Raw genomic sequence first — 26,580 nt, forward strand, 5'->3', positions numbered from 1 at the left:
TGACGGTCTCATCACTAGTCACTAGTCTGAGTGTTACAGTGTTGTTGTATGTTACAGACTGCTGGGCCGTGGGTCCATGTTTGTGTTCTCCAAGCCTCAGATACGTCAGTTGCTGGGTCGCTCACTGGCCGAGGACGGGGATCTGCTGGACCTGGGTGCTGGTGACGACCTCATCACTAGTCACTAGTCTGAGTGTTACAGTGTTGTTGTATGTTACACACTGCTGGGTCGTGGGTCCATGTTTGTGTTCTCCAAGCCTCAGATACGTCAGTTGCTGTGTCGCTCACTGGCCGAGGACGGGGATATGCTGGACCTGGGTGCTGGTGACGGTCTCATCACTAGTCACTAGTCTGAGTGTTACAGTGTTGTTGTATGTTACAGACTGCTAGGTCGTGGGTCCATGTTTGTGTTCTCCAAGCCTCAGATACGTCAGTTGCTGGGTCGCTCACTGGCCGAGGACGGGGATATGCTGGACCTGGGTGCTGGTGACGGTCTCATCACTAGTCACTAGTCTGAGTGTTACAGTGTTGTTGTATGTTACAGACTGCTAGGTCGTGGGTCCATGTTTGTGTTCTCCAAGCCTCAGATACGTCAGTTGCTGTGTCGCTCACTGGCCGAGGACGGGGATATGCTGGACCTGGGTGCTGGTGACGGTCTCATCACTAGTCACTAGTCTGAGTGTTACAGTGTTGTTGTATGTTACAGACTGCTAGGTCGTGGGTCCATGTTTGTGTTCTCCAAGCCTCAGATACGTCAGTTGCTGGGTCGCTCACTGGCCGAGGACGGGGATATGCTGGACCTGGGCGCTGGTGACGACCTCATCACTAGTCACTAGTCTGAGTGTTACAGTGTTGTTGTATGTTACACACTGCTGGGTCGTGGGTCCATGTTTGTGTTCTCCAAGCCTCAGATACGTCAGTTGCTGTGTCGCTCACTGGCCGAGGACGGGGATCTGCTGGACCTGGGTGCTGGTGACGGTCTCATCACTAGTCACTAGTCTGAGTGTTACAGTGTTGTTGTATGTTACACACTGCTGGGTCGTGGGTCCATGTTTGTGTTCTCCAAGCCTCAGATACGTCAGTTGCTGTGTCGCTCACTGGCCGAGGACGGGGATCTGCTGGACCTGGGTGCTGGTGACGGCCTCATCACTAGTCACTAGTCTGAGTGTTACAGTGTTGTATGTTACAGACTGCTAGGTCGTGGGTCCATGTTTGTGTTCTCCAAGCCTCAGATACGTCAGTTGCTGGGTCGCTCACTGGCCGAGGACGGGGATATGCTGGACCTGGGCGCTGGTGACGACCTCATCACTAGTCACTAGTCTGAGTGTTACAGTGTTGTTGTATGTTACAGACTGCTGGGCCGTGGGTCCATGTTTGTGTTCTCCAAGCCTCAGATACGTCAGTTGCTGGGTCTCTCACTGGCCGAGGACGGGGATCTGCTGGACCTATGTGCTGGTGACGGTCTCATCACTAGTCACTAGTCTGAGTGTTACAGTGTTGTTGTATGTTACAGACTGCTAGGTCGTGGGTCCATGTTTGTGTTCTCCAAGCCTCAGATACGTCAGTTGCTGGGTCGCTCACTGGCCGAGGACGGGGATCTGCTGGACCTATGTGCTGGTGACGGTCTCATCACTAGTCACTAGTCTGAGTGTTACAGTGTTGTTGTATGTTACAGACTGCTAGGTCGTGGGTCCATGTTTGTGTTCTCCAAGCCTCAGATACGTCAGTTGCTGGGTCTCTCACTGGCCGAGGACGGGGATCTGCTGGACCTATGTGCTGGTGACGGTCTCATCACTAGTCACTAGTCTGAGTGTTACAGTGTTGTTGTATGTTACAGACTGCTAGGTCGTGGGTCCATGTTTGTGTTCTCCAAGCCTCAGATACGTCAGTTGCTGGGTCGCTCACTGGCCGAGGACGGGGATCTGCTGGACCTATGTGCTGGTGACGGTCTCATCACTAGTCACTAGTCTGAGTGTTACAGTGTTGTTGTATGTTACAGACTGCTAGGTCGTGGGTCCATGTTTGTGTTCTCCAAGCCTCAGATACGTCAGTTGCTGGGTCTCTCACTGGCCGAGGACGGGGATCTGCTGGACCTATGTGCTGGTGACGGTCTCATCACTAGTCACTAGTCTGAGTGTTACAGTGTTGTTGTATGTTACAGACTGCTGGGTCGTGGGTCCATGTTTGTGTTCTCCAAGCCTCAGATACGTCAGTTGCTGGGTCGCTCACTGGCCGAGGACGGGGATCTGCTGGACCTGGGCGCTGGTGACGACCTCATCACTAGTCACTAGTCTGAGTGTTACAGTGTTGTTGTATGTTACAGACTGCTGGGCCGTGGGTCCATGTTTGTGTTCTCCAAGCCTCAGATACGTCAGTTGCTGGGTCGCTCACTGGCCGAGGACGGGGATCTGCTGGACCTGGGCGCTGGTGACGACCTCATCACTAGTCACTAGTCTGAGTGTTACAGTGTTGTTGTATGTTACAGACTGCTGGGCCGTGGGTCCAGGTTTGTGTTCTCCAAGCCTCAGATACGTCAGTTGCTGGGTCGCTCACTGGCCGAGGACGGGGATCTGCTGGACCTGGGCGCTGGTGACGACCTCATCACTAGTCACTAGTCTGAGTGTTACAGAGTTGTTGTATGTTACAGACTGCTGGGTCGCGGGTCCATGTTTGTGTTCTCCAAGCCTCAGATACGTCAGTTGCTTGGTCGCTCACTGGCCGAGGACGGTGACCTGCTGGACCTGGGCGCTGGTGACGACCTCATCACTAGTCACTAGTCTGAGTGTTACAGAGTTGTTGTATGTTACAGACTGCTGGGTCGCGGGTCCATGTTTGTGTTCTCCAAGCCTCAGATACGTCAGTTGCTTGGTCGCTCACTGGCCGAGGACGGGGATCTGCTGGACCTGGGCGCTGGTGACGACCTCATCACTAGTCACTAGTCTGAGTGTTACAGAGTTGTTGTATGTTACAGACTGCTGGGTCGTGGGTCCAGGTTTGTGTTCTCCAAGCCTCAGATACGTCAGTTGCTGGGTCGCTCACTGGCCGAGGACGGGGATCTGCTGGACCTGGGCGCTGGTGACGACCTCATCACTAGTCACTAGGCTGAGTGTTACAGTGTTGTTGTATGTTACAGACTGCTGGGTCGCGGGTCCATGTTTGTGTTCTCCAAGCCTCAGATACGTCAGTTGCTGGGTCGCTCACTGGCCGAGGACGGGGATCTGCTGGACCTGGGCGCTGGTGACGACCTCATCACTAGTCACTAGTCTGAGTGTTACAGTGTTGTTGTATGTTACAGACTGCTAGGTCGTGGGTCCATGTTTGTGTTCTCCAAGCCTCAGATACGTCAGTTGCTGGGTCTCTCACTGGCCGAGGACGGGGATCTGCTGGACCTATGTGCTGGTGACGGTCTCATCACTAGTCACTAGTCTGAGTGTTACAGTGTTGTTGTATGTTACAGACTGCTAGGTCGTGGGTCCATGTTTGTGTTCTCCAAGCCTCAGATACGTCAGTTGCTGGGTCGCTCACTGGCCGAGGACGGGGATCTGCTGGACCTATGTGCTGGTGACGGTCTCATCACTAGTCACTAGTCTGAGTGTTACAGTGTTGTTGTATGTTACAGACTGCTAGGTCGTGGGTCCATGTTTGTGTTCTCCAAGCCTCAGATACGTCAGTTGCTGGGTCTCTCACTGGCCGAGGACGGGGATCTGCTGGACCTATGTGCTGGTGACGGTCTCATCACTAGTCACTAGTCTGAGTGTTACAGTGTTGTTGTATGTTACAGACTGCTGGGTCGTGGGTCCATGTTTGTGTTCTCCAAGCCTCAGATACGTCAGTTGCTGGGTCGCTCACTGGCCGAGGACGGGGATCTGCTGGACCTGGGCGCTGGTGACGACCTCATCACTAGTCACTAGTCTGAGTGTTACAGTGTTGTTGTATGTTACAGACTGCTGGGCCGTGGGTCCATGTTTGTGTTCTCCAAGCCTCAGATACGTCAGTTGCTGGGTCGCTCACTGGCCGAGGACGGGGATCTGCTGGACCTGGGCGCTGGTGACGACCTCATCACTAGTCACTAGTCTGAGTGTTACAGTGTTGTTGTATGTTACAGACTGCTGGGCCGTGGGTCCAGGTTTGTGTTCTCCAAGCCTCAGATACGTCAGTTGCTGGGTCGCTCACTGGCCGAGGACGGGGATCTGCTGGACCTGGGCGCTGGTGACGACCTCATCACTAGTCACTAGTCTGAGTGTTACAGAGTTGTTGTATGTTACAGACTGCTGGGTCGCGGGTCCATGTTTGTGTTCTCCAAGCCTCAGATACGTCAGTTGCTTGGTCGCTCACTGGCCGAGGACGGTGACCTGCTGGACCTGGGCGCTGGTGACGACCTCATCACTAGTCACTAGTCTGAGTGTTACAGAGTTGTTGTATGTTACAGACTGCTGGGTCGCGGGTCCATGTTTGTGTTCTCCAAGCCTCAGATACGTCAGTTGCTTGGTCGCTCACTGGCCGAGGACGGGGATCTGCTGGACCTGGGCGCTGGTGACGACCTCATCACTAGTCACTAGTCTGAGTGTTACAGAGTTGTTGTATGTTACAGACTGCTGGGTCGTGGGTCCAGGTTTGTGTTCTCCAAGCCTCAGATACGTCAGTTGCTGGGTCGCTCACTGGCCGAGGACGGGGATCTGCTGGACCTGGGCGCTGGTGACGACCTCATCACTAGTCACTAGGCTGAGTGTTACAGTGTTGTTGTATGTTACAGACTGCTGGGTCGCGGGTCCATGTTTGTGTTCTCCAAGCCTCAGATACGTCAGTTGCTGGGTCGCTCACTGGCCGAGGACGGGGATCTGCTGGACCTGGGCGCTGGTGACGACCTCATCACTAGTCACTAGTCTGAGTGTTACAGTGTTGTTGTATGTTACAGACTGCTGGGCCGTGGGTCCAGGTTTGTGTTCTCCAAGCCTCAGATACGTCAGTTGCTGGGTCGCTCACTGGCCGAGGACGGGGATCTGCTGGACCTGGGCGCTGGTGACGACCTCATCACTAGTCACTAGTCTGAGTGTTACAGAGTTGTTGTATGTTACAGACTGCTGGGTCGCGGGTCCATGTTTGTGTTCTCCAAGCCTCAGATACGTCAGTTGCTTGGTCGCTCACTGGCCGAGGACGGTGACCTGCTGGACCTGGGCGCTGGTGACGACCTCATCACTAGTCACTAGTCTGAGTGTTACAGAGTTGTTGTATGTTACAGACTGCTGGGTCGCGGGTCCATGTTTGTGTTCTCCAAGCCTCAGATACGTCAGTTGCTTGGTCGCTCACTGGCCGAGGACGGGGATCTGCTGGACCTGGGCGCTGGTGACGACCTCATCACTAGTCACTAGTCTGAGTGTTACAGAGTTGTTGTATGTTACAGACTGCTGGGTCGTGGGTCCAGGTTTGTGTTCTCCAAGCCTCAGATACGTCAGTTGCTGGGTCGCTCACTGGCCGAGGACGGGGATCTGCTGGACCTGGGCGCTGGTGACGACCTCATCACTAGTCACTAGGCTGAGTGTTACAGTGTTGTTGTATGTTACAGACTGCTGGGTCGCGGGTCCATGTTTGTGTTCTCCAAGCCTCAGATACGTCAGTTGCTTGGTCGCTCACTGGCCGAGGACGGTGACCTGCTGGACCTGGGCGCTGGTGACGGTCTCATCACACAGAACCTCGCAGGCTTCTTCTCCAGAGTGTACGTGACGGAGGTGTCGCGACCCATGAGGTGGGCGCTCAAGAAACGAGGATTTCAGTGAGTAAAGATTTCATAACCTGGAGTCCGGTTTGTATTGTTGATGAAGAAAAGAGTTTTTGAAAGGTTATGATCAGGAAGAAAAAGTATAATACTCTAGAATAAAATTCTGTAGAATTTTGAACTATCTCTTATTTTAAAAGTATGGACCGTATTTCTGTCTCACATAATTATTTGAATTTACAGCGTAGTTTTCATGTATATAACATGGATTTTTTTTACCCTTAAAACATGAAAAATTCTGATTTTTATTATAGCCGTCTTTAAGTGCTAAAAATCAAAAAAATTTTTATATTTTCGTAAAAGTTAAAAGTTGAAAAAGAAAATAAATAAAAAACTGTACATTTAGAATTCCCATGTTATTTTTACGGAGAAAAAGTAAAATGTTGTAGTTTGCTAGTTGCCCCGTCACATAGTTTAAGGATATATTTTGATGCATTTTTGAAAAATGTGTTCATTTTAACCTATCAATTCTTCAAAAGTATGCCTACTCTTTAAATTTCAATGGGGAAAATTATGATTTGTCTATGAAAATATGTTTGTTAAAATCCAATCAGTCAAATGGAAATTCGCGTAATCTGCAGGTTTGTTGCTGCGTGCTGCTTTCTTGTGTTACAAACGAAGAGTAAATAACATACTAAATTCACCTTCAGTATCAATTTTACCATCCAAACTTCATGTATCTTCCCTAATGTTGCCAACCACGTCTCTATTTTGCATAAACCTCTTTTGGCTCATTACCGCAAACCCTCTTTCACGCATTGTACCGCTGTCAGCCACGTATGTAAAACAGTTGCAAAAACCGGCCAGCTGGTTAAAGGGTTAAACAGGCAAAAAACAGGTCAAGGGTGTTTCAACAGAATTATAACATTGTTAAACAACCCGGCCAGATGGATAAGTAGGGTGACAATTCGAGGGGCTGACCGCCAAAAAACTAGGTCAATTAGGTAGTTTTTTGTCGCGGAAAGGGTTGGTAAACAGCTGATTTGACTTTGTCACGGCTATTGTTTTATTGGGGGTTATAAAGGGATAATTGTGTTTTGACTGTGACTACAGGGTGTGATAATAGATTATATGATCTCCATAGCGAATGGGTGTATGTGGTTCTTTGTAATAGAGCTGTTTAAGTAGTTGAGTCGATTTATGTGTGTTAGCAGTTGTGTAAGATTATGTGTTATATTTACAAACGCTATTTTTTTCTATAAATATTATTTTAACAATTAGTAGTCCACAACGCTCATACTATCGCGAGAGCGTATTCTAGTGGTAGAACGCAGGGCTTTGGTCTCAGAGGTACCCGGTTCAAATCCCGCCAATCACCAATGGATTTCACCATGTGATAATGCCGCGACCCTTAAGCACGAGCCTAAATTAATGGGTAAAACAGTTCCGGGCTAGAACTATAGATTAAAAATACTGCCTTGGAGTATGTTAAATCTATGCTAGAACCTAGTGGTGTGTAGTGGTAGAAAGGTAAGACCATTGACCAAAACAAGTAGACTTCGCATCCCATTGTACATCTTGAAGAACGTTTTTCGTGTCTAGTTCATGTTAGTGACACTGATCCCTAGTGTCAACGAAATTTTGTTGTTATTTTAGATTTTCATGATGCTGTGCTTTACCGAATAGTTATATAACTAGAGGACGAGTTATTATTTAAGCAGTTTTCTTCGGCTAAAAGAGCCTTTAATTACTGAAATAACAAGAAACAAATTGTAAAAAAAACAATGCACCTGACGGAACCAAAAATAAAATTGTTCTTAGCTGATCCATAAGGATAAGAAATCTACAAAGGGAGTATGTTTATGCTACTACTGTATAATCCGTTCACAAAATTTTGGTGGTTTAAGGGGAAGTTGCCCCACTACCTTTTTTTGCTTATTATGTAGCAAAATCGCCTAAATTTGTTGAACTGCGTATAGCCATAGGTACCACCATAGACTAACCAAGTATGTTTTATTCATGGTAAAACTTACCGTTTAGGTACTTAAAAGCAAGTATGGACTGAGATTAAAAATTTCAAAATCTGTTTACTTTAATTATAAAGAGTTGTTTTTACCCCGAGAGTTTACGACTGGTTTATAGCACGTTCGGGGAGTTTGTCGGCGCAAAATATTAAAAATCTAATTTAAGTTTGACTGTTTTCTTTTACGGCTTATCTTTTTTAATTCCGCCTTGCGCCGCCATCCCCTATCCGCGCTGTTATCATTATAGAGGAAATTAGCCTGGGAGGGGAGGGGGAGGGGGTTTGTATATTAGGGCTTTTTCGTTTTTAGCGAGGGTTGGCGATTAAGGGACTTTCATTATGGAGTCTTCGATCAATAGTGGGAGAGTTTTGTTTCCTTGCAAGTCAAATATATTTTACAAAATCTTTTTGTTGCTCCTAAAAAAATTACTAAATCAAAAATACTACCATACATATAATTTAATACAATTTTTTTTGTTTTCAGGTCCCAGACTGTGTCCATTTACAGGATAACTCGAGCAAAATTATCCGATTTTTTATACGTGTAAACCTACATTTTATTCCAACGAGTTTGCGAACCAGCGTGATCGGACCATGAGAAAGGGGGTTTTATGGGGTAATGATTGGTTATTCCAATTTTGACCCTAAAACATAAAGTTTTGAACTTCTTTTCAGTTCATCGTACAGCTTAACAAAACAAATAGTTTAGTATATTATAGCATTGTTCTGTGCTTAATGAACAGAAAATGAACAGAGCAAATTCCAAAAATCTGCAAATTTACAATTCCCTTGTTATTCTTACGGAGAAAAGGCAAACTATTGTAATTAGCTTGTTTATGAACATATTTTGATCAAATTGTTTATTTCATATTAAGTTATCGAAACTGCAATAAAAAAACACACCTTCCCTATAGCAGCAACCCTTAGTAGAGTACTCGTTAAAGTAATGTTAATTAAATACGGAATATGTACAACATTTTGAAGGAGATATTTTAGTGAAAATCCAATAAGGTAAAAATGGAAGTTGGTAATGTATATTTCTTTGGGTTTCCAAAAAGCAAATGGCATTTTTCCATTTTCTAACTTTGCCTTTTGGCTCAAAAATGTAGATTTCAGTAATATTATTTAAATTATATTATTATTTGTAATGTTTAATAAGAAAAGAGTTTGCAGTAAATATTTACAGTAAGGAGTTCTATTAACTCCTTTAGGAGTGATTATTTAATTACTTTTGGCTGTTGACAAAAATAAAAATAATAATAAACCTTTTCTGTTCATCTACTGATTATAGGATATTCAAACAATTAGTCAAATAGCAAAACCACAAAATTATGACAGGAGGCATGGTTAAGTATCTATGTATATAAGTATATATGACTATCAAGCAGATAGTCTAAATATTTTCTTTATAAATAAGCAGTTAATTAACAATAAACTTTTGGAGTAAAGATATTCAATTTCTCGTCAATATTTTTGAGTCAATCCCATTAAAATTTGGTTAACTTATAAAAGATTCAACGGGAATCAGGCTCTAATATAATTTAAGGTGTCAGGAAATACCAAAGTCAATAACCTTTTTAATGACATTGAGGAAATTCCCTTAACTTTGTGACTGACTGACACTTTTACGAATTAAAATTTGTTTTTGTGATATCGACTTAGCTTTAAGTAAAGTTTCTTGGATAAAAATATTGCATAAACGTTGATTCTGGTTATTAGGGTTGAATGGTTTATAATACTTTTATTTAACACAATAATTATCTATTGTTTGTGGTTTAGCATTTTTAATTTTGGTTATTTAACAGTTTACTTATTTAAAAATATTATTAATCAAATAAGAAGGCATTCTTTAGATATATAATTTAGTAATTTTATTTCACAGTTATTCGCAAAATACTCCCACCCCAGCAAACTAATAGACTAAGCAAATTTATATTTGCCTTATTGAATTTTTACAAAAAAATATTTCCATAAATTTGCCAGATTAAAAAAATACTTAGGCTTTCTGCTATAGGGAAGGTGGTGCAGTTTGAGTGAAATATTAATAGCTTAGGATTAAATAAGTAAGTATGCCAAATTTTATCGCAATTTACTGATTCTGTAATTGAATAATATGACAATTTTATGCTTACAATATAATAAAATGTTATATGTAACTATAGGCATACAAATAGGCTGCAATATACTAAACTATTGGGTTTTTAGATCTACAAAATGGATGTAAGAGAAATTGCAAAATATTTTGTTTAAAGGGTCAAACATAGAAAAAACTAATTTTCACCCCATAAAATCTCACTCCTCATCTGATCAGATGATTTTTACTTGAGTTATCGTGCTAACAGGCACATTTCATAGGCTATATTTATATGAATTTTTAAGGATGGTGTTTTTGGCATCTGGGAACATCTGGGATATAAAAAAAAAAGAAAATCGGTTCCAGGTCGAGGTCTTATCATGAGACCTATGATAATAACTTATTCCCTATGGGAAATTCGGTAAAATATAGATTATCAACATGACAGAAACCATGTGATGTTTGCCATGTTCAATTCTCTTTCAGAGACATTGTAATATTCTGATGTGAAGTTTGCATATCAACCACAGTCTTGTTGTTTATTACAATGATATTACATTGTAATAGCCATTATGTGATAAGGTCCCGTGATACAGGTGGCTGTAACTTGCTCCATATGTTTATATCACATCCGCTTATGGAGAAATAGAAATGTTGTTAAGAAAAATATTATTGCTCATGTGTATATTGTAAACTGATTTGTCGATTAAATAAAAACCTTAAATGTACAACTTTTGAATTCTATTTCGTTTTAGGAATATTATAAAACATTAATCATTTTTCTGAATCATGTTTATAACCAAACTTTCTTTCTTAAACAGTAAAAAATGAGTACTTTATTATACTTTATACTTTTCTTTGAAATGGTGACCATACAAAGTAGGTATTTTAAGCCAAGTATGAATGGAGATGAGTGTATGATGAGTGGCGCGATCTTGTAGTCTTGTTAGTGACTAAGATCGACATATTCCTTAGACACAGCTGTTAATTAATAGCCCATACAGCTAATGGCGACTAGGACCTACAGTTTATAGTATTCAATGTCTGTGTTCTTTATTTACTGTACATTGGTCTCATCCATTGTAATTTAAGTTTTTTTTTGTCAAAACAAAATTAATTTTAACCTGATTTTCAAAACTTATTTCTCCACTGACAACCCTCTCAGAGCCAAGTTTCTGCAGCAACTTAATTCCAAGTGATTGCCTTTCACACTTAGCAAAACTTGTCTAATCCCATTTAAATAAACCGCCACTTGTTCCCCATCTTATAAACTAAGTTGCGTCACCCTTGTAGTATGTAGTTAGCAGTTATCTGTAGAGGATGTGTTAGCTGCATTTCATTATTACTTATGCAGTTCTTTCTACACACATAGTTACACACCAAAACCATATCTACAAATGTCTAGAAAATATGTAAATTTTCTGTAAGTAAGAGATTTAAATATTAAAGAATAATGTTTAGATTAACTCCAAGGCTTGTAACCATACAGCTTTTCCCAACTATTCACAAAATTCAGGTGGTGAAGGTTCTCTGGGTTCACTCACCCCTTTTTTTTTATTAAACCTGTGTATCAGCTGATCAGCTGTCAGCTATTGTTTCAAAGGTTTTCAAAGGTATTACAAGAATACTACACACAAGGAGACATGTTACAATACATACAGTCCCGGCCACGTAAAGAGAGAAAATGTCCAGGTAGACCTGGTCAGGCCTAATCCGCCGTTGTCAAAACATAGCTATTGTTTTGAAACCGAGGGGGCGCGCTACCCCATCCCAGCGGTCATTGCTACTGCCTCCCTTTAATTCTTAGAAATAACTCGGGCCAGTACAAATTCTAAAAATCGAACGGGTGATCGCCTATAATTAAGTGACAGGTCATTTTATTCACAAAGTGAAGACGAATATCACAAAATTTGAATCGCAATTCTACGTCGCTTCGTTGATTGGCTAGTCGATGTTGAAAAGCAGCAGGCAATGACCGCTGAGGTAGCAATGACCGCTGGGATGGGGTAGCGCGCCCCCTCGGTTTCAAAACAATAGCTATGTTTTGACAACAGCGGATTAGGCCTGACCGGGTCTACCTGGACATTTTCTCTCTTTACGTGGCCGGGACTGTACAATACATACATACATACAGACTATCTCGGTAACATTACTAACTGACCAAGGAAAAGTGGCACCTCTGGCTCGAGAATTTACACCGTATGGTATCGAACTAGCAATCTTCAAAAGTGAGCACTGGAACCATTTCTCTATCCAGATAACTCTTCTGACAACTATTGAAAAGCTGCAAAATCAATTTGCACACCATTCATTCCACATTAAAACTTTCATTCATCCTAAAACATTCAACTATGTGTCTGTGTCTAGTGAAATGTGTTTGTTCATTGTTTCAGAGTGCTGGAGATAGACGATTGGGAGAACCACAAGTTCGACGTTATTTCCTGCCTGAATCTCCTCGACCGGTGTGACCGGCCTTACAAGATCCTACGGCAGATCCGGCAAAGTCTGAAGCCAAACGGAAAAGCTATCTTCGCCTTAGTTCTACCATTCCAGCCTTATGTTGAATCAAGTAAGATTAAGTTAATAGTTGTAACTGGTTTTTGTTGTCATATTATGCCTAACTGGTTATTGCTTTTAAAACCTCAGTATCTATTTAAAATAACCTCAGTTGAAGGTCTGGTTTTGAATTATTTCTGAAAGACTGTTTGTCAATTGAAATTTATAGTCATGTGTTAATTTGTTTCTAAATGTAAATAAAGTTTAGTTTGTTGTTTTGTTTGGTAAAGAACACAAGCTCAGTTTTATCATAGATAAAACATATTCCCTTAGTAGATTTCTCATCCTTATGGAACAGCTGAAGCCAATTTTATTGTTAGTGCTGTACGGTTTATGTAGAGGTCGTGTTTTGTTTACAATTTGTTTCCCGTTATTACAGCCATTTAAAACCTCGTTTAACCAAATAATACGATCTAATCATAAACAATAACTTGTTCTCTAGTTATATAACCAAACAGTAAAGCACAAATCAAGAAATTAACCCTAAAATAATAGAAACAAAGTTTCGTCGACACTAGCGCCTTTGTGTCACGTACATGAACTAGACACGAAAAACGTGCTTCAAAATTTACAATGGGATGAGAAGTCTACTTGTGTTGGTTAGTCTATGGTTTTATTCTGCTAAATTTAATCTAGCATTTTATCATTTCTTAATTTAATATTGTCCGTGATATCACTATTATTGTGAATCACATATAGTGACGACGACATTCTGTGCTTTGGACAGTTGTTCCAGGTGCTTTTTAGGAACCCAGGTATATCTTTATCAATTACATTATCAATCCAGATGGGTATGCCACCTAGGTCTGTATTTTGATCTAAATATGAGTGAAGGATGAGCGTAGAAGTTGTGCGATGATCTGTGTAGTTTTGTTACTGACTACAGCTGAGGAGATAGATAGGTGAAGCTAGTTAACCATGTATTTTGAAGCACAAAAAAGAAGAAACATGGAATGACAGTACAGCAGGACAATCCCTGCTACAATGAAGAGTAGGGACCACCCGGAGACTCTGTGATGGAGATGCAAGAGCCAGACCAGATGGTATCTCCTTTGGTTAAATATAAATAAATTAATAAAAACCCAAAATTATTAAATTAATCAAGTTCTCCATTGGTAATGTATTAAGTTGATCTTTTATCGAAAACAACCAAATGTTTTCAGTTATGAAAGTAACATAGAAAAATAAATAACACAAACCATCAAAGTAAAAACATTACTCTATACCTGATAAAATAAAATAAAGCAATACTCACTCATCTGGTTGTCCCTTCGCTTTGAAAAATAATGGGAGAAGGGTAAAGAGAGGTATGCTGGTACGAGTAGTTTACTAACTTTGTATTATGCAGTGCTAAAATCAAATAGTAATTAATTATTAAAGTGCAGATTACTAAAGCCTGGCAATCAGGGCTGTATACAATATCTATGAGGACCCCTTATTCTGATCCTTCGGTGGATGGGGTGTAGAAATACACATGGTATTGATTCTACTTGATGAACTTGATCCTTTGCTTTTTCACTCTAGCTAGGAGATTAGCTTGTAAATATTGTTTCCATTTTATTTTTAGTAACAATTTTAGAGGCCAAACTTGTTTACTTTGAGTTGGATCAAAAAATGTTGACCTGGATCATGGGTCAAAATCGGGTTGCTTTAAAAAGTATTGATTTTCAAATTAATTGGTATACTATAATCGGATTAATTTACTTCATCAATTTCAGTGAAATCGAATACGAAACTAAATTGAAAACGTAATGGTCCTCGGTCATGACAAAATCTTGAGCATCCCATGCGGTTGCGGTGAAATCATGGACATCCTCCACAATTGTGGCGTTATCATAAACAATAAATTGTAAATGAATAAAATCGTCTTCGGTCACAACAAAAATGTGAACATCTTATGCAATCAGGGAGAAATCATTAAAATCTATTGGTACCGCGTTCCCAAAACTTCATCATTGTATCCTGCGACCGCAGCAAAATTGTGATTTTTGATCACGCAATCTTCGCAGACACTTTTGGCAAATTTGAGAGTAAAAGTTAAGCTCAAAAATCCAACAGTCTATTTTTGAAAATCATCGTTTGAGAAAAATATCCTTTTGGGGTACCAAGTGAAGCCTTCCTCCAGGCAGAAGCCTCCAGATACCACCGTGTCAGCAGTTAGGGAAATAAGCCTGTGCTGCTAATTGTCTTTTGAGTAAATAAAGGGTGACATAAGTCGCTGTAACTACGGTGTGCATTCTTAACAAACAAATATATCCCACACTTTGACAGCACTCTACTGTACCACTATAATTCTGCCTGTTACATATGAAAGAACATACAAACACATACATATTATTTACACATATACACATACATATATGAAGATGGTGGAAAGTGAGTTGCATATGAATATTTAATTTAATTCATTATTTGTGCAGGTGGAAAAGGAAACCAACCCCACGAGATCTTGCCAATCCAGGGACTGACTTTGGAGCAGCAAGCAGCCAGCGTAGTCAGCAATGTGCTTGGTTTGTTTTACTCAGTCTTTCCTAAACATTCTGGTTAAACATTTCTTAAGTACACAGTCATCACTACATTTTATTGGTGTAAATCCATCACAAGTTGACTGATGTCTACTAAAAAGTGTATGTATGTAAAGAAACATAAAACATATGTCCAAGTGGATTAGGAAGTTCGCAGAATGCTGTAAGCTTTTCCACGACAAGGCCAGTGCGGACGTCAATCATTTAGTTATTGAGAGGGTAACGAAAGTTGAGGGAATATTGCTTTCGAGATCATTATGTTTAAGAATACCAGGGTTATGGTTTAGGGACATGTCCAATCAGCTTAGCCATCTTTCCCACAGTCACTCGCTGATCCACTAGCAAAACATAACACCGAGAACCTAACACCAACAGGTATACTTTTGTGTCATTCTCATCTGAAATTTATAGGCTTTTCATGACTTACCTCCACTATTTACTATCATATTCATCACACTGTCCGGAAAGCAGCCGTATTTAGCTCTCTAAATCGTCCGCAAAATCATCGTTTTTGGTTAATTTCAAACAGGGAACAGAAAAAACATATGGTTAATATTTTGGTTCGCTAACCTCATAATGTTATGCATTATGAAAACGCTGCCAATCACCATAGAGATAAATGGATTACGACGATATTTAAAGTTATGTTTGTAAACAACAGAAATGTAAACGTTGATGACGTCTTAGTATGATCTCAAATTATGTGGTCTAATTTTGTAACGATTAGTAGTTTATTTTCATAGTATGATGAAAATAGTTGTTCATCACAAGGAGCTAAAGTGTCTATTTGGTACTTAATCATATTTCCACGATTGCGTACCAAAAAGAGCCACTTTCGCTCCTTTGATGAAAACTACAATTGTACATCCATACAATTTTCACATAAAAATTGTAGCTGGGAAAACCAAAATAACTAGGCTATGGTGTTAGTTTTGGTTTTTCAACCAGCTTACTCCTTCGTGACTTTACGTTCTCGTACTTTTCTGTCAGGGGTTGTTTGTGTTGTTTCACATTCAACTCTAAAACAACATTTTCAATAAAACACATTTTTAGTGGTTAGAACTCACATACATGAGGTCATTTGATGCGTTAGATTAATTAATGCATAAGTAATTAATTAATGCATGCATTAATGCGTAAGATTAATAACGTTGCATTAGATAAGTGGTGTTCCTTGTCCTCCTGGCTGAATAATGCTGTAATCATCACCAAACTGTTGTTGGCAGTAATGGTGATTTTTTGTGGAGGGTGTGTGTTTGGGGCAATACTATCCCTAGATACTTGACCTGTTAATCTTTTGCAGCACCCCTCTGCTCAGTGTACACCAGTGCTAGAGTGCTAAGCCCTAACAGCTATGGGACGCTATCGTCTTATCTCATCGGGCTCAAATCTCGGAATTTCTAGAGATTTCAGCCTTCTTTGGGCCAGACAAAAAGTGTTCAGAAGTTTCCACCTTATTTTCATCCCAATGTCTGTGATCTCTCAATTAATAGTCTTTAGGTATTTCCTAATTTGGCACACTAAGCAGCCCCACTATCCTCTAATCCCCCCCCCCCTTTTTAGGCTAAGTATGCTTTTCCATCCCTTCCTTGAGGGGTCTATCAGTATTTTTGAGGTCCTTAGACCGAGTTGGTGCTCTAGGTTAAAGCCTTCTGGATTTCCATCCAGTCCCGGACTTGGGTTTCTCTAAAGCTAATAAGGTACCAGAGTAGAATTCTGCCCCTGTAAGCTATTCTTCCGCATCCTTCTGTCCCACACAAACCGACAAAAATCTCTTTATGGCGCTAAAACAAGCCATCCACACCACGCGTACTGTCGTGGCCTTGTTTATGCACGCGTATTAGTTGATGCTATTTATTGAAAAGGTTGATTCATTTGGAAAGATTTATTGATACAAAAATGTCTAATGTTGTTGTTAACTTATTTACACTTTAATTATTAATAATAACATATGATTAATTTTTACTTATTGCCAACATAGAACAAGTTGATATACTATAATTCTCCTACGCTTAAAAAAGAACAACAAAATTAAGACCTGACAAAGTCTTTCAAATATTCAGGCTGGCGATGTGTTCTGTTGGATCTGCGTAGCACTGGACTTTCGTTTCCTGTCTCATGTTGAGGTTGTTCATTGATTTGTGGCGGTGGTTGTTCAGTAGGGATGGTGATGAGGTCTTCAAATGGATGATGTGGTCCTGGTTCTTCCGAAGTATCTTCTTGTACTGTGGGAGCAAATTTGACAGTCTTTAATAATATTTCAGTAAGTTGTAGTTGGTCGATGTGTCTTTTAAATATATATCCACTGTCTAGTCTAATCAGGTAGTGTAAGAGTCCGTACTTCTTAATGATGGTTCCTGGTTTCCACAGATTTTTGTTGTTCGAGGAGTACCGTGCTTGGACTCTGTCTCCTACTTTGTACTGTCTTGCTTTGGTGTGTCGAATTGAGGATTTTTGATGGTTGTCTATTTCAGATAGCTTGATTTGTAGATTGTGAATCCACTGACGTCCTATGATAGATGGCCAGTTGTCTGATACAATGTAGATTTCACCTTTAGAGATGTTAGATTTGTATTTTATATTGACCTCTACTTTTCCATAGGGTTTGAATACATCTTTTGTGTAAGATCTAAAAATTAAGTCAGTTGGTTGGATTGAAAGATTGAGGTGTAATTAATTGAACTTGTCTATGGGAAGAAATGTATACCCTGAACCGGAGTCTACTTCAAATTCTACAGGTTTGTTTTCAATATTCACAACTGTAAGAAACGGTGGTGAGGCTTCGGTTTGAAATATGTCTACTATGTTTAGAATACCATACTGGTGGTCAATTGAGTCGTTTATCTGGTTAGTTGAGTGTGTGCTATTCTTGGACCTATTGTTCAAAAGTGTGCTGATGCAAACTTTACCTACATGTCCTTGTCTTGAGCATTCAGAACATTTTAGTTTGCTTTTGTCCGTTCTTCTTAGATATATATTACATTCTTTAGATAAATGATTGGATTTGCCGCATCGCAAACATAACCCGTTGATTCCCAATTCATCAAAGTTGATTCGAGACTTTGGAGTGTGTTTGGGTTTCCATTTGGACCTACTGGAAACATTGTGTTGACAAGGGGAATGGTCATGCTGTCTTGGTGTAAGAGAAATCTTATTGATATCTGGTAGGTCTGATGTCGATGTAGGAAGATGTTTGAGGGAAATTAGTTTAGAGTCAAGTCTGGAAGCTTCTAAAGCCATTGCCTTCGATACGATTTCCTTGAACTCTGTAATATCAGATTGTAAAAGATGTTCACGAATAGAGTTGTCCTTAAGGCCGCGAATGAACTGGGTGCGAAGGAAGATATTTGATATGGATGATTTACATTCGCAGGGTGAGATAAATTCACAGTTGGTTGATTTATCCCTAAGATTACTTACAAACTCTGAAATTGATTGATTGTCGGTTTGATAGATTGATAGAAACTGGTGCTGGGAAACAAGTTAATTTCTTTTAGGTTCTAGATGTTCTTTTAGGATTTTGATCAGGTCATCGTAAGTTAATTCGTTAGGATTATTTGGTGCAGATAATGATGAAACTAGTTTGAAATTGCTTGGTCCAATTGAGTTCAAGAGCAATTTAGCACAATAATCTTTGTTAGATGCAATATTTTTCATCTGAATGTAGTTCTCAAAGCGTTGATAATAATTTGAGAATGATTCCTTTTTACTGTAAAAAAGTTGGGGACATAAGCCATTGTATGAGTTAAGTTTGTTTCAGATTGTTCAGTGTCATTTGGCTTTATGTTAAAACATTGTGTAGAAAGTTGACTTACCAATGTTGTTATCATGGTTTGTTGCATTTCCAAAAATTGCTTAAATTGTTCTTGATCCATGTTGATGAGATTTTAGTTAAAATGTTTCTGATTGATAATTGAAAATGCAGTTGAGGTTTACTCGTCGTCAAAACTTGTCGTGGCCTTGTTTATGCACGCGTATTAGTTGATGTTATTAATTGAAAAGGTTGATTCATTTGGAAAGATTTATTGATACAAAAATGTTTTATGTTGTTGTTAACTTATTTGCACTTTAATTATTAATAATAACATATGATTTATTTTTACTTATTGCCAACATAGAACAAGTTGATATACTATACGTACAGTACCAGACGTAAACCGACACTTCACTCACAAACTCTAAAAAAAAACTGCTCCGATTGTCCTTGTCGTAACGGTGATATCTTTACACACTGATATCATTAATGTCACTACGTCAACCTGACGTCTTACACTTACGGGAATCAGGATGTTAATAAGAACTACTTAATGACACTGTAAAACTGCTATCGACCAAACTGGCCGGAGTTACTCAGGATGGAAGCTATAACTGAGGTCTCGAGGTGTCGGTTAACTTGGACTCATGGGGTGGGGAAATGGCATTTCCTGCATAATCTGTCTGACACAATTTTATTTGCTTCAAATGACATTCTTTTGGTTGGTTCACTTTTAACTTTAAACTCACTTGACTTTTACGGAAATAGAGGTTAAACCCTTGAAGTACCAGTTTTCCTTTGCCTTAAGCCTCGTTCACACGGTGCGAGTTTACAAGCTACTCGCCAGCGTGTAAGAAGCCGGCGAGTTGGCGAGTGTGCTTGTATTTGTTCACACGCAGCTTGTCCACTCGCCAACTCGCAGACGTGTAGAAAGACGCTGGCGAGTCGGCGAGTGCGCTTGTAGTCGTTCACACGATGCTTTTTCCACTCGCGCAGTAGCTAGCTTGAACCAAATCCTCCGACATCATTGAATAACTTGCGCACAAGCACAAGCAACTGTGTTCACACTGGGCTACTTTACACGCCTACTCGCTCAAAAGATGGCGAGCTATTTTACTAGCTGTGTGTAAAAAAGCCGACGTGTAGCTTGTAAACTCGCCCCGTGTGAATGGGGCTTTAGAGGGTTTTCCTCTGCAATGACCAATAAGTCCAAATGTGTCCTTCAAAAAATTGTAGCACTTTGGCTTAACATTTCTAGGCTTTCTTGCCTTTTCCCATTATAATACAAACGCAAACCACATTCAAATTAATAAATATGTAATTTCAACTAAGTCAGAAAATGTGTGTATACGGGCGTATTTCCTTGAATATTGTAATTTAAACTATTAACATTAACAAGAATAAGAATAAGAATAAGAATATATTTATTTCCAAAATTACAAATTACAAAAATTACAATCGTGGCTGTAAAGCAAAGTACAAAGGAAAAAAATCCCCACAAAGACTGTACATCTGCGTGTGGGGAGAGTCTTCTCCGTCGCTCACCACTTCACAGACAAGATAACAAAATAAACAAATAATTACTTAAATAAAAAGAAGTATTTTTTTGCCATATTGTTGGCAAAAACAACAACATGAACATGAACATGAACAATATTTGAAGTACTTGAATGAGGGTGCCAGTACTGAAGTAGTTTGGTATTATTAGCCTAATTTAGTTTTAGAATTGTCATCGACTTTCATTATGCCCTGTACTGGGATCTGATGAGCTCTTCGGCAGCATCATCGCTCAGACCGAGAAGCCAGCGCCCGATCTTTCTGCTGAAAACCGTGACACTGTCTCCCTCCCATTCTCTTATCTGTATGGGGAGATTAGTGTATATAATGTGGGCTAGATAGTGAGGGGTAAGAAGCTGTGCTTTATTGTTCAATTTGGGAACGGAGATGCCTATGTGTGTTCTAGATCTAGTGTCATAAGAATGTAGCGAATCGGAGAAAATTTTGCTTTTATTATTTTTTGAAAAGGTTATAACTGTTTTTAGGAATAGTTTCCTGATGTTAAGGACTGGAAAATTTTGAAAAAGTAGGTAGGTGGGGTATCTTTGGTCTTTTTTTAGTATGTGTTTAATTATGGATTTCTGGGTAACAGCAAGAGGAGCCAAGACAGAGGCAGACGCAGCCCCCCCACGCAAGTATCCCGTACTGTAACAGTGACTGGACATACGCAAAGTATACACACCTGCAATGGTCCACAGACAGCACACAACCAAGCTGTGAAAAAGCGAAGATCATTTTTCTTAATCTATTGTTGACGTAATCAACATGTGGAGCCCAGCTAAGTTTGTAGTCAATTATGACCCCAAGGTATTTGTAATTTTCGACTTGCTCAATGATTTCACAATGGCACGGCGCTGTCCATGGACCCCCGCAGCCGTGCAACCTGAGTACTCTATGGCCCGGACCACTGTCGCATCTAAAGTAAATGGGCAGACATTTGGTCTTGGACACATTTAAGGATAGTATGTTGTGGTCAAACCATAGTTTGAGCTTGCCCAAGTCGGAGGACGCCCTGTCATATACGGCGTCCCAATTTGGCCCGGAGGAGACTAGAGCCGTATCGTCAGCAAATAGGAACACCTTACCTTTAATTGACAGATTTGAGATATTGTTAATGTATATTAAAAATAAAAGAGGGCCAAGCGTGCTTCCTTGGACGACTCCATAGTTAATGTCTGTGTTGTCACCGTTGACTCCACGTATTGCTACAAACTGTTTTCGACTGTAAAAATAGTTTTCAAACCAAGTTAAGGAAGTATCTTTGACACCTAGTAAGTTTAGCTTTCTGAGTAATAAATTTCTATCGATAGAATCAAACGCTTTAGCAAGATCCAGGAATGTTATCATAACTTTATTTTTTTTACTGATTTCTTGGGTAATAAATTTTGTGAGATCAAAGAGTGCATCCGATGTGTTTAATCCTTTTCGGAAGCCGTATTGATTTTCTGTAATAATATTATCTTTCTCCAGATAGTCTAAGAGCTGGATTTTTACCCATTTCTCTAGAATTTTACTTATCACAGGTAACAATGAAATGGGTCTGTAGTTATTAATAACAGATTTTTGCCCAGATTTGTGTATCGGGATAACCTTAGCTAATTTGAAAATATCAGGAAAGTTCCCCGTGCGTATACTTGTGTTTATTAAGTGCCGAATTGGAATATGAAGGCTTGCATTTTCTTTAATAATTCTGACTGGAATGTCGTCCCAGCCTGGAGCTGAACCTCCCTTGATACTATTTATTAAATTGGAAAGCTGGGGCTCATTGACAGGCACCATCTCAAACACAGAATCAACCGCGTGGTCGGCGTCATCCACCTCCTGACGTCCCGAAGCCGTGATACCCATTGCCAACTCAGATCCCACAGAAGAGAAAAAATTGTTAAATGTGTTACAAATGTGTTTTGTTTCTGGGGGGGTGGCAGTGTCAGAGTTAACAACAAACGCCTCAACCGGAAACGGCGCTTTGGCACTTGGTCGGCCAGCCACCTCGTTTACAACTGACCAAAATTTACGAGCGTCACCCGCGGATTCGTCAATTTTGGTTTTGTAATAATTAAACTTTATATGCTTGATTAGGGAATGTAATCAATTAAATTATCAACAGCAATTAAATTATCGAGCTGATCATAATGTAAACAAATAATGATAACATTGAAACTTTAAAAGCCACTGGGGCAGAGCCTATGTGTCTTTTTCAACATGTAAGACCTTATATGACATTTACAGAATGAGATATTTCCAATGAGCCATAAACTAACAAAATCGGATGAGAAACCACGAAGGAGTTCTGTCCACAAAAATCGTGCTTGCCTATTTTACAGTTAGGATAAAATAAAATTATATTTTACCATACCCAACCACTGGAGTTGTTGGTATGACGACTAGTTTCGTTCTTTAGAAGCTTAATAAAGCTTTTTCATAATACCATTAATACTTCAACTATTTCCATGTTCTTATCAATAGATGTGTAGTTGTGCGATTCCGATATTACATGTTCAGCATAACTGGATTGCTGATGTTTTGATCTTTTATGTATATGTTCTTTCAAAACTACACATATATTGATAAGAATACGGAAATAGTTCAAGTATTACCAAAAAGTTTGATGTTAAGAATTCACCATCTACAAAGCTAAAAAACTCTACCCATGTAACATTTTAAATTATAAGACTTCTTTCCAGTCAAATATTATATCACTGATACATATATTGACAAGTTACAAATCAAAGAAGTATAAAATAAGAAGAAAAAAACAAACTGAAATACAGGTAGCACTGGAGAGAAAAAGAAACATCATGATTTAGTCAGTGGCAAGTGATAAGACAGTGTTGACCTGTTATACTTTTAATAAGTTTTATAATTTTTTATTCAATTTTAATTACTTTATCAACATGACAAGTTTTAATTATTGTGATGGTGGCAGTCTTTTAAATTATCTATTGACATACCACAATGTATTAATACATTGATGATGTGGTTGCTTACAATGACCTGATAAAGTTCAAAGGAACAAAATTAGTCTTCTTACCAACAACTGTGGTTGGATAAGGTAATCATTTTATTTGATCAATACTATATTCCAACCAGGGTCAGAATGAATAATTTATTATAAGCCCAACGATGAAGCAGGACAAGTGGGTCCAGTTTCAAAGCTATGTATCAAAACCTGCTGTAGGTAAGGATTTCATGGTCCTACAAACCGCAGTGCCTGCTAATCTTTTCAAATGATGTCAACCAGGCATATTACTGGCTAGACGATGTTGTGTTCATCACTAAACTGTAGCTGATAGTAATGTTGTGTTACAGAGCCTGCAGGCTTTACTGTACTGAGGTGGACAAGACTGCCCTACCTCTGTGAGGGAGATGTCAACCAGGCGTATTACTGGCTAGTCGATGTTGTGTTCATCACTAAACTGTAGCTGTTAGTGATGTTGTGTTACAGAGCCTGCAGGCATTACTGTACTGAGATGGACAAGACTGCCCTACCTGTGTGAGGGAGATGTCAACCAGGCGTATTACTGGCTAGACGATGTTGTGTTCATCACTAAACTGTAGCTGATAGTGATGTTGTGTTACAGAGCCTGCAGGCTTTACTGTACTGAGATGGACAAGACTGCCCTACCTCTGTGAGGGAGATGTCAACCAGGCGTATTACTGGCTAGACGATGTTGTGTTCATCACTAAACTGTAGCTGATAGTGATGTTGTGTTACAGAGCCTGCAGGCATTACTGTACTGAGATGGACAAGACTGCCCTACCTGTGTGAGGGAGATGTCAACCAGGCGTATTACTGGCTAGACGATGTTGTGTTCATCACTAAACTGTAGCTGATAGCGATGTTGTGTTACAGAGCCTGCAGGCATTACTGTACTGAGATGGACAAGACTGCCCTACCTGTGTGAGGGAGATGTCAACCAGGCGTATTACTGGCTAGACGATGTTGTGTTCATCACTAAACTGTAGCTGATAGTGATGTTGTGTTACAGAGCCTGCAGGCTTTACTGTACTGAGATGGACAAGACTGCCCTACCTCTGTGAGGGAGATGTCAACCAGGCGTACTACTGGCTAGTCGATGTTGTGTTCATCACTAAACTGTAGCTGATAGTGATGTTGTGTTACAGAGCCTGCAGGCTTTACTGTACTGAGATGGACAAGACTGCCCTACCTCTGTGAGGGAGATGTCAACCAGGCGTACTACTGGCTAGACGATGTTGTGTTCATCACTAAACTGTAGCTGATAGTGATGTTGTGTTACAGAGCCTGCAGGCTTTACTGTACTGAGATGGACAAGGCTGCCCTACCTCTGTGAGGGAGATGTCAACCAGGCGTATTACTGGGTAGACGATGTTGTGTTCATTACGAAACTGTAGCTGATAGTGATGTTGTGTTACAGAGCCTGCAGGCTTTACTGTACTGAGATGGACAAGACTGCCCTACCTCTGTGAGGGAGATGTCAACCAGGCGTACTACTGGCTAGACGATGTTGTGTTCATTACGAAACTGTAGCTGATAGTGATGTTGTGTTACAGAGCCTGCAGGCTTTACTGTACTGAGATGGACAAGACTGCCCTACCTCTGTGAGGGAGATGTCAACCACGCGTATAACTGGCTAGACTATGTTGTGTTCATCACTAAACTGTAGCTGATAGTGATGTTGTGTTACAGAGCCTGCAGGCTTTACTGTACTGAGATGGACAAGACTGCCCTACCTCTGTGAGGGAGATGTCAACCATGTGTATTACTGGCTAGACGATGTTGTGTTCATCACTAAACTGTAGCTGATAGTGATGTTGTGTTACAGAGCCTGCAGGCTTTACTGTACTGAGATGGACAAGACTGCCCTACCTGTGTGAGGGAGATGTCAACCAGGCGTATTACTGGCTAGACGATGTTGTGTTCATCACTAAACTGTAGCTGATAGTGATGTTGTGTTACAGAGCCTGCAGGCATTACTGTACTGAGATGGACAAGACTGCCCTACCTGTGTGAGGGAGATGTCAACCAGGCGTAGTACTGGCTAGACGATGTTGTGTTCATCACTTAACTGTAGCTGATAGTGATGTTGTGTTACAGAGCCTGCAGGCTTTACTGTACTGAGATGGACAAGACTGCCCTACCTCTGTGAGGGAGATGTCAACCAGGCGTACTACTGGCTAGACGATGTTGTGTTCATAACTAAACTGTAGCTGATAGTGATGTTGTGTTACAGAGCCTGCAGGCTTTACTGTACTGAGATGGACAAGACTGCCCTACCTCTGTGAGGGAGATGTCAACCAGGCGTACTACTGGCTAGACGATGTTGTGTTCATCACTAAACTGTAGCTGATAGTGATGTTGTGTTACAGAGCCTGCAGGTTTTACTGTATTGAGATGGACAAGACTGCCCTACCTCTGTGAGGGAGATGTCAACCAGGCGTACTACTGGCTAGACGATGTTGTGTTCATAACTAAACTGTAGCTGATAGTGATGTTGTGTTACAGAGCCTGCAGGCTTTACTGTACTGAGATGGACAAGACTGCCCTACCTCTGTGAGGGAGATGTCAACCAGGCATACTACTGGCTAGACGATGTTGTGTTCATAACTAAACTGTAGCTGATAGTGATGTTGTGTTACAGAGCCTGCAGGCTTTACTGTACTGAGATGGACAAGACTGCCCTACCTCTGTGAGGGAGATGTCAACCAGGCGTACTACTGGCTAGACGATGTTGTGTTCATAACTAAACTGTAGCTGATAGTGATGTTGTGTTACAGAGCCTGCAGGCTTTACTGTACTGAGATGGACAAGACTGCCCTACCTGTGTGAGGGAGATGTCAACCAGGCGTATTACTGGCTAGACAATGTTGTGTTCATCACTAAACTGTAGCTGATAGTGATGTTGTGTTACAGAGCCTGCAGGCTTTACTGTACTGAGATGGACAAGACTGCCCTACCTGTGTGAGGGAGATGTCAACCAGGCTTATTACTGGCTAGACGATGTTGTGTTCATCACTAAACTGTAGCTGATAGTGATGTTGTGTTACAGAGCGTGCAGGCTTTACTGTACTGAGATGGACAAGACTGCCCTACCTCTGTGAGGGAGATGTCAACCAGGCGTACTACTGGCTAGACGATGTTGTGTTCATCACTAAACTGTAGCTGATAGTGATGTTGTGTTACAGAGCCTGCAGGTTTTACTGTACTGAGATGGACAAGACTGCCCTACCTCTGTGAGGGAGATGTCAACCAGGCGTACTACTGGCTAGACGATGTTGTGTTCATCACTAAACTGTAGCTGATAGTGATGTTGTGTTACAGAGCCTGCAGGCTTTACTGTACTGAGATGGACAAGACTGCCCTACCTGTGTGAGGGAGATGTCAACCATGTGTATTACT

The 26,580-nt window shown here is 41.0% G+C and overlaps 2 protein-coding genes across 2 annotated transcripts in view; both read left to right on the forward strand.

The window, feature by feature from the left end:
- Positions 1–2,776, forward strand: part of LOC129003427 (protein-L-histidine N-pros-methyltransferase-like) — a 114,687-nt gene extending 111,911 nt beyond the window's left edge. The window contains exon 4 of the mRNA XM_054431719.1: positions 2,647–2,776. Within this exon, the coding sequence (XP_054287694.1) occupies positions 2,647–2,776 (130 nt within the window). The remainder of the gene's footprint in view (positions 1–2,646) is intronic.
- A 2,805-nt stretch (positions 2,777–5,581) lies between these two features.
- On the forward strand, positions 5,582–24,106 carry LOC129003428 (protein-L-histidine N-pros-methyltransferase-like). Its single transcript, XM_054431720.1, has 5 exons — positions 5,582–5,769; positions 12,203–12,378; positions 14,786–14,875; positions 23,783–23,891; positions 24,055–24,106. The coding sequence occupies exons 1-5, from the start codon at positions 5,582–5,584 to the stop codon at positions 24,104–24,106; spliced, it is 615 nt and encodes a 204-aa protein (XP_054287695.1).
- The last annotated feature ends 2,474 nt before the right edge of the window (positions 24,107–26,580 follow it).

This window comes from Macrosteles quadrilineatus, unplaced genomic scaffold, assembly GCF_028750875.1.
Source record: "Macrosteles quadrilineatus isolate MER2022 unplaced genomic scaffold, UCM_ALF_1.0 Scaffold_9__3_contigs__length_116548681, whole genome shotgun sequence".
In the NCBI taxonomy this organism is placed as follows: Eukaryota; Metazoa; Arthropoda; class Insecta; order Hemiptera; family Cicadellidae; genus Macrosteles; species Macrosteles quadrilineatus.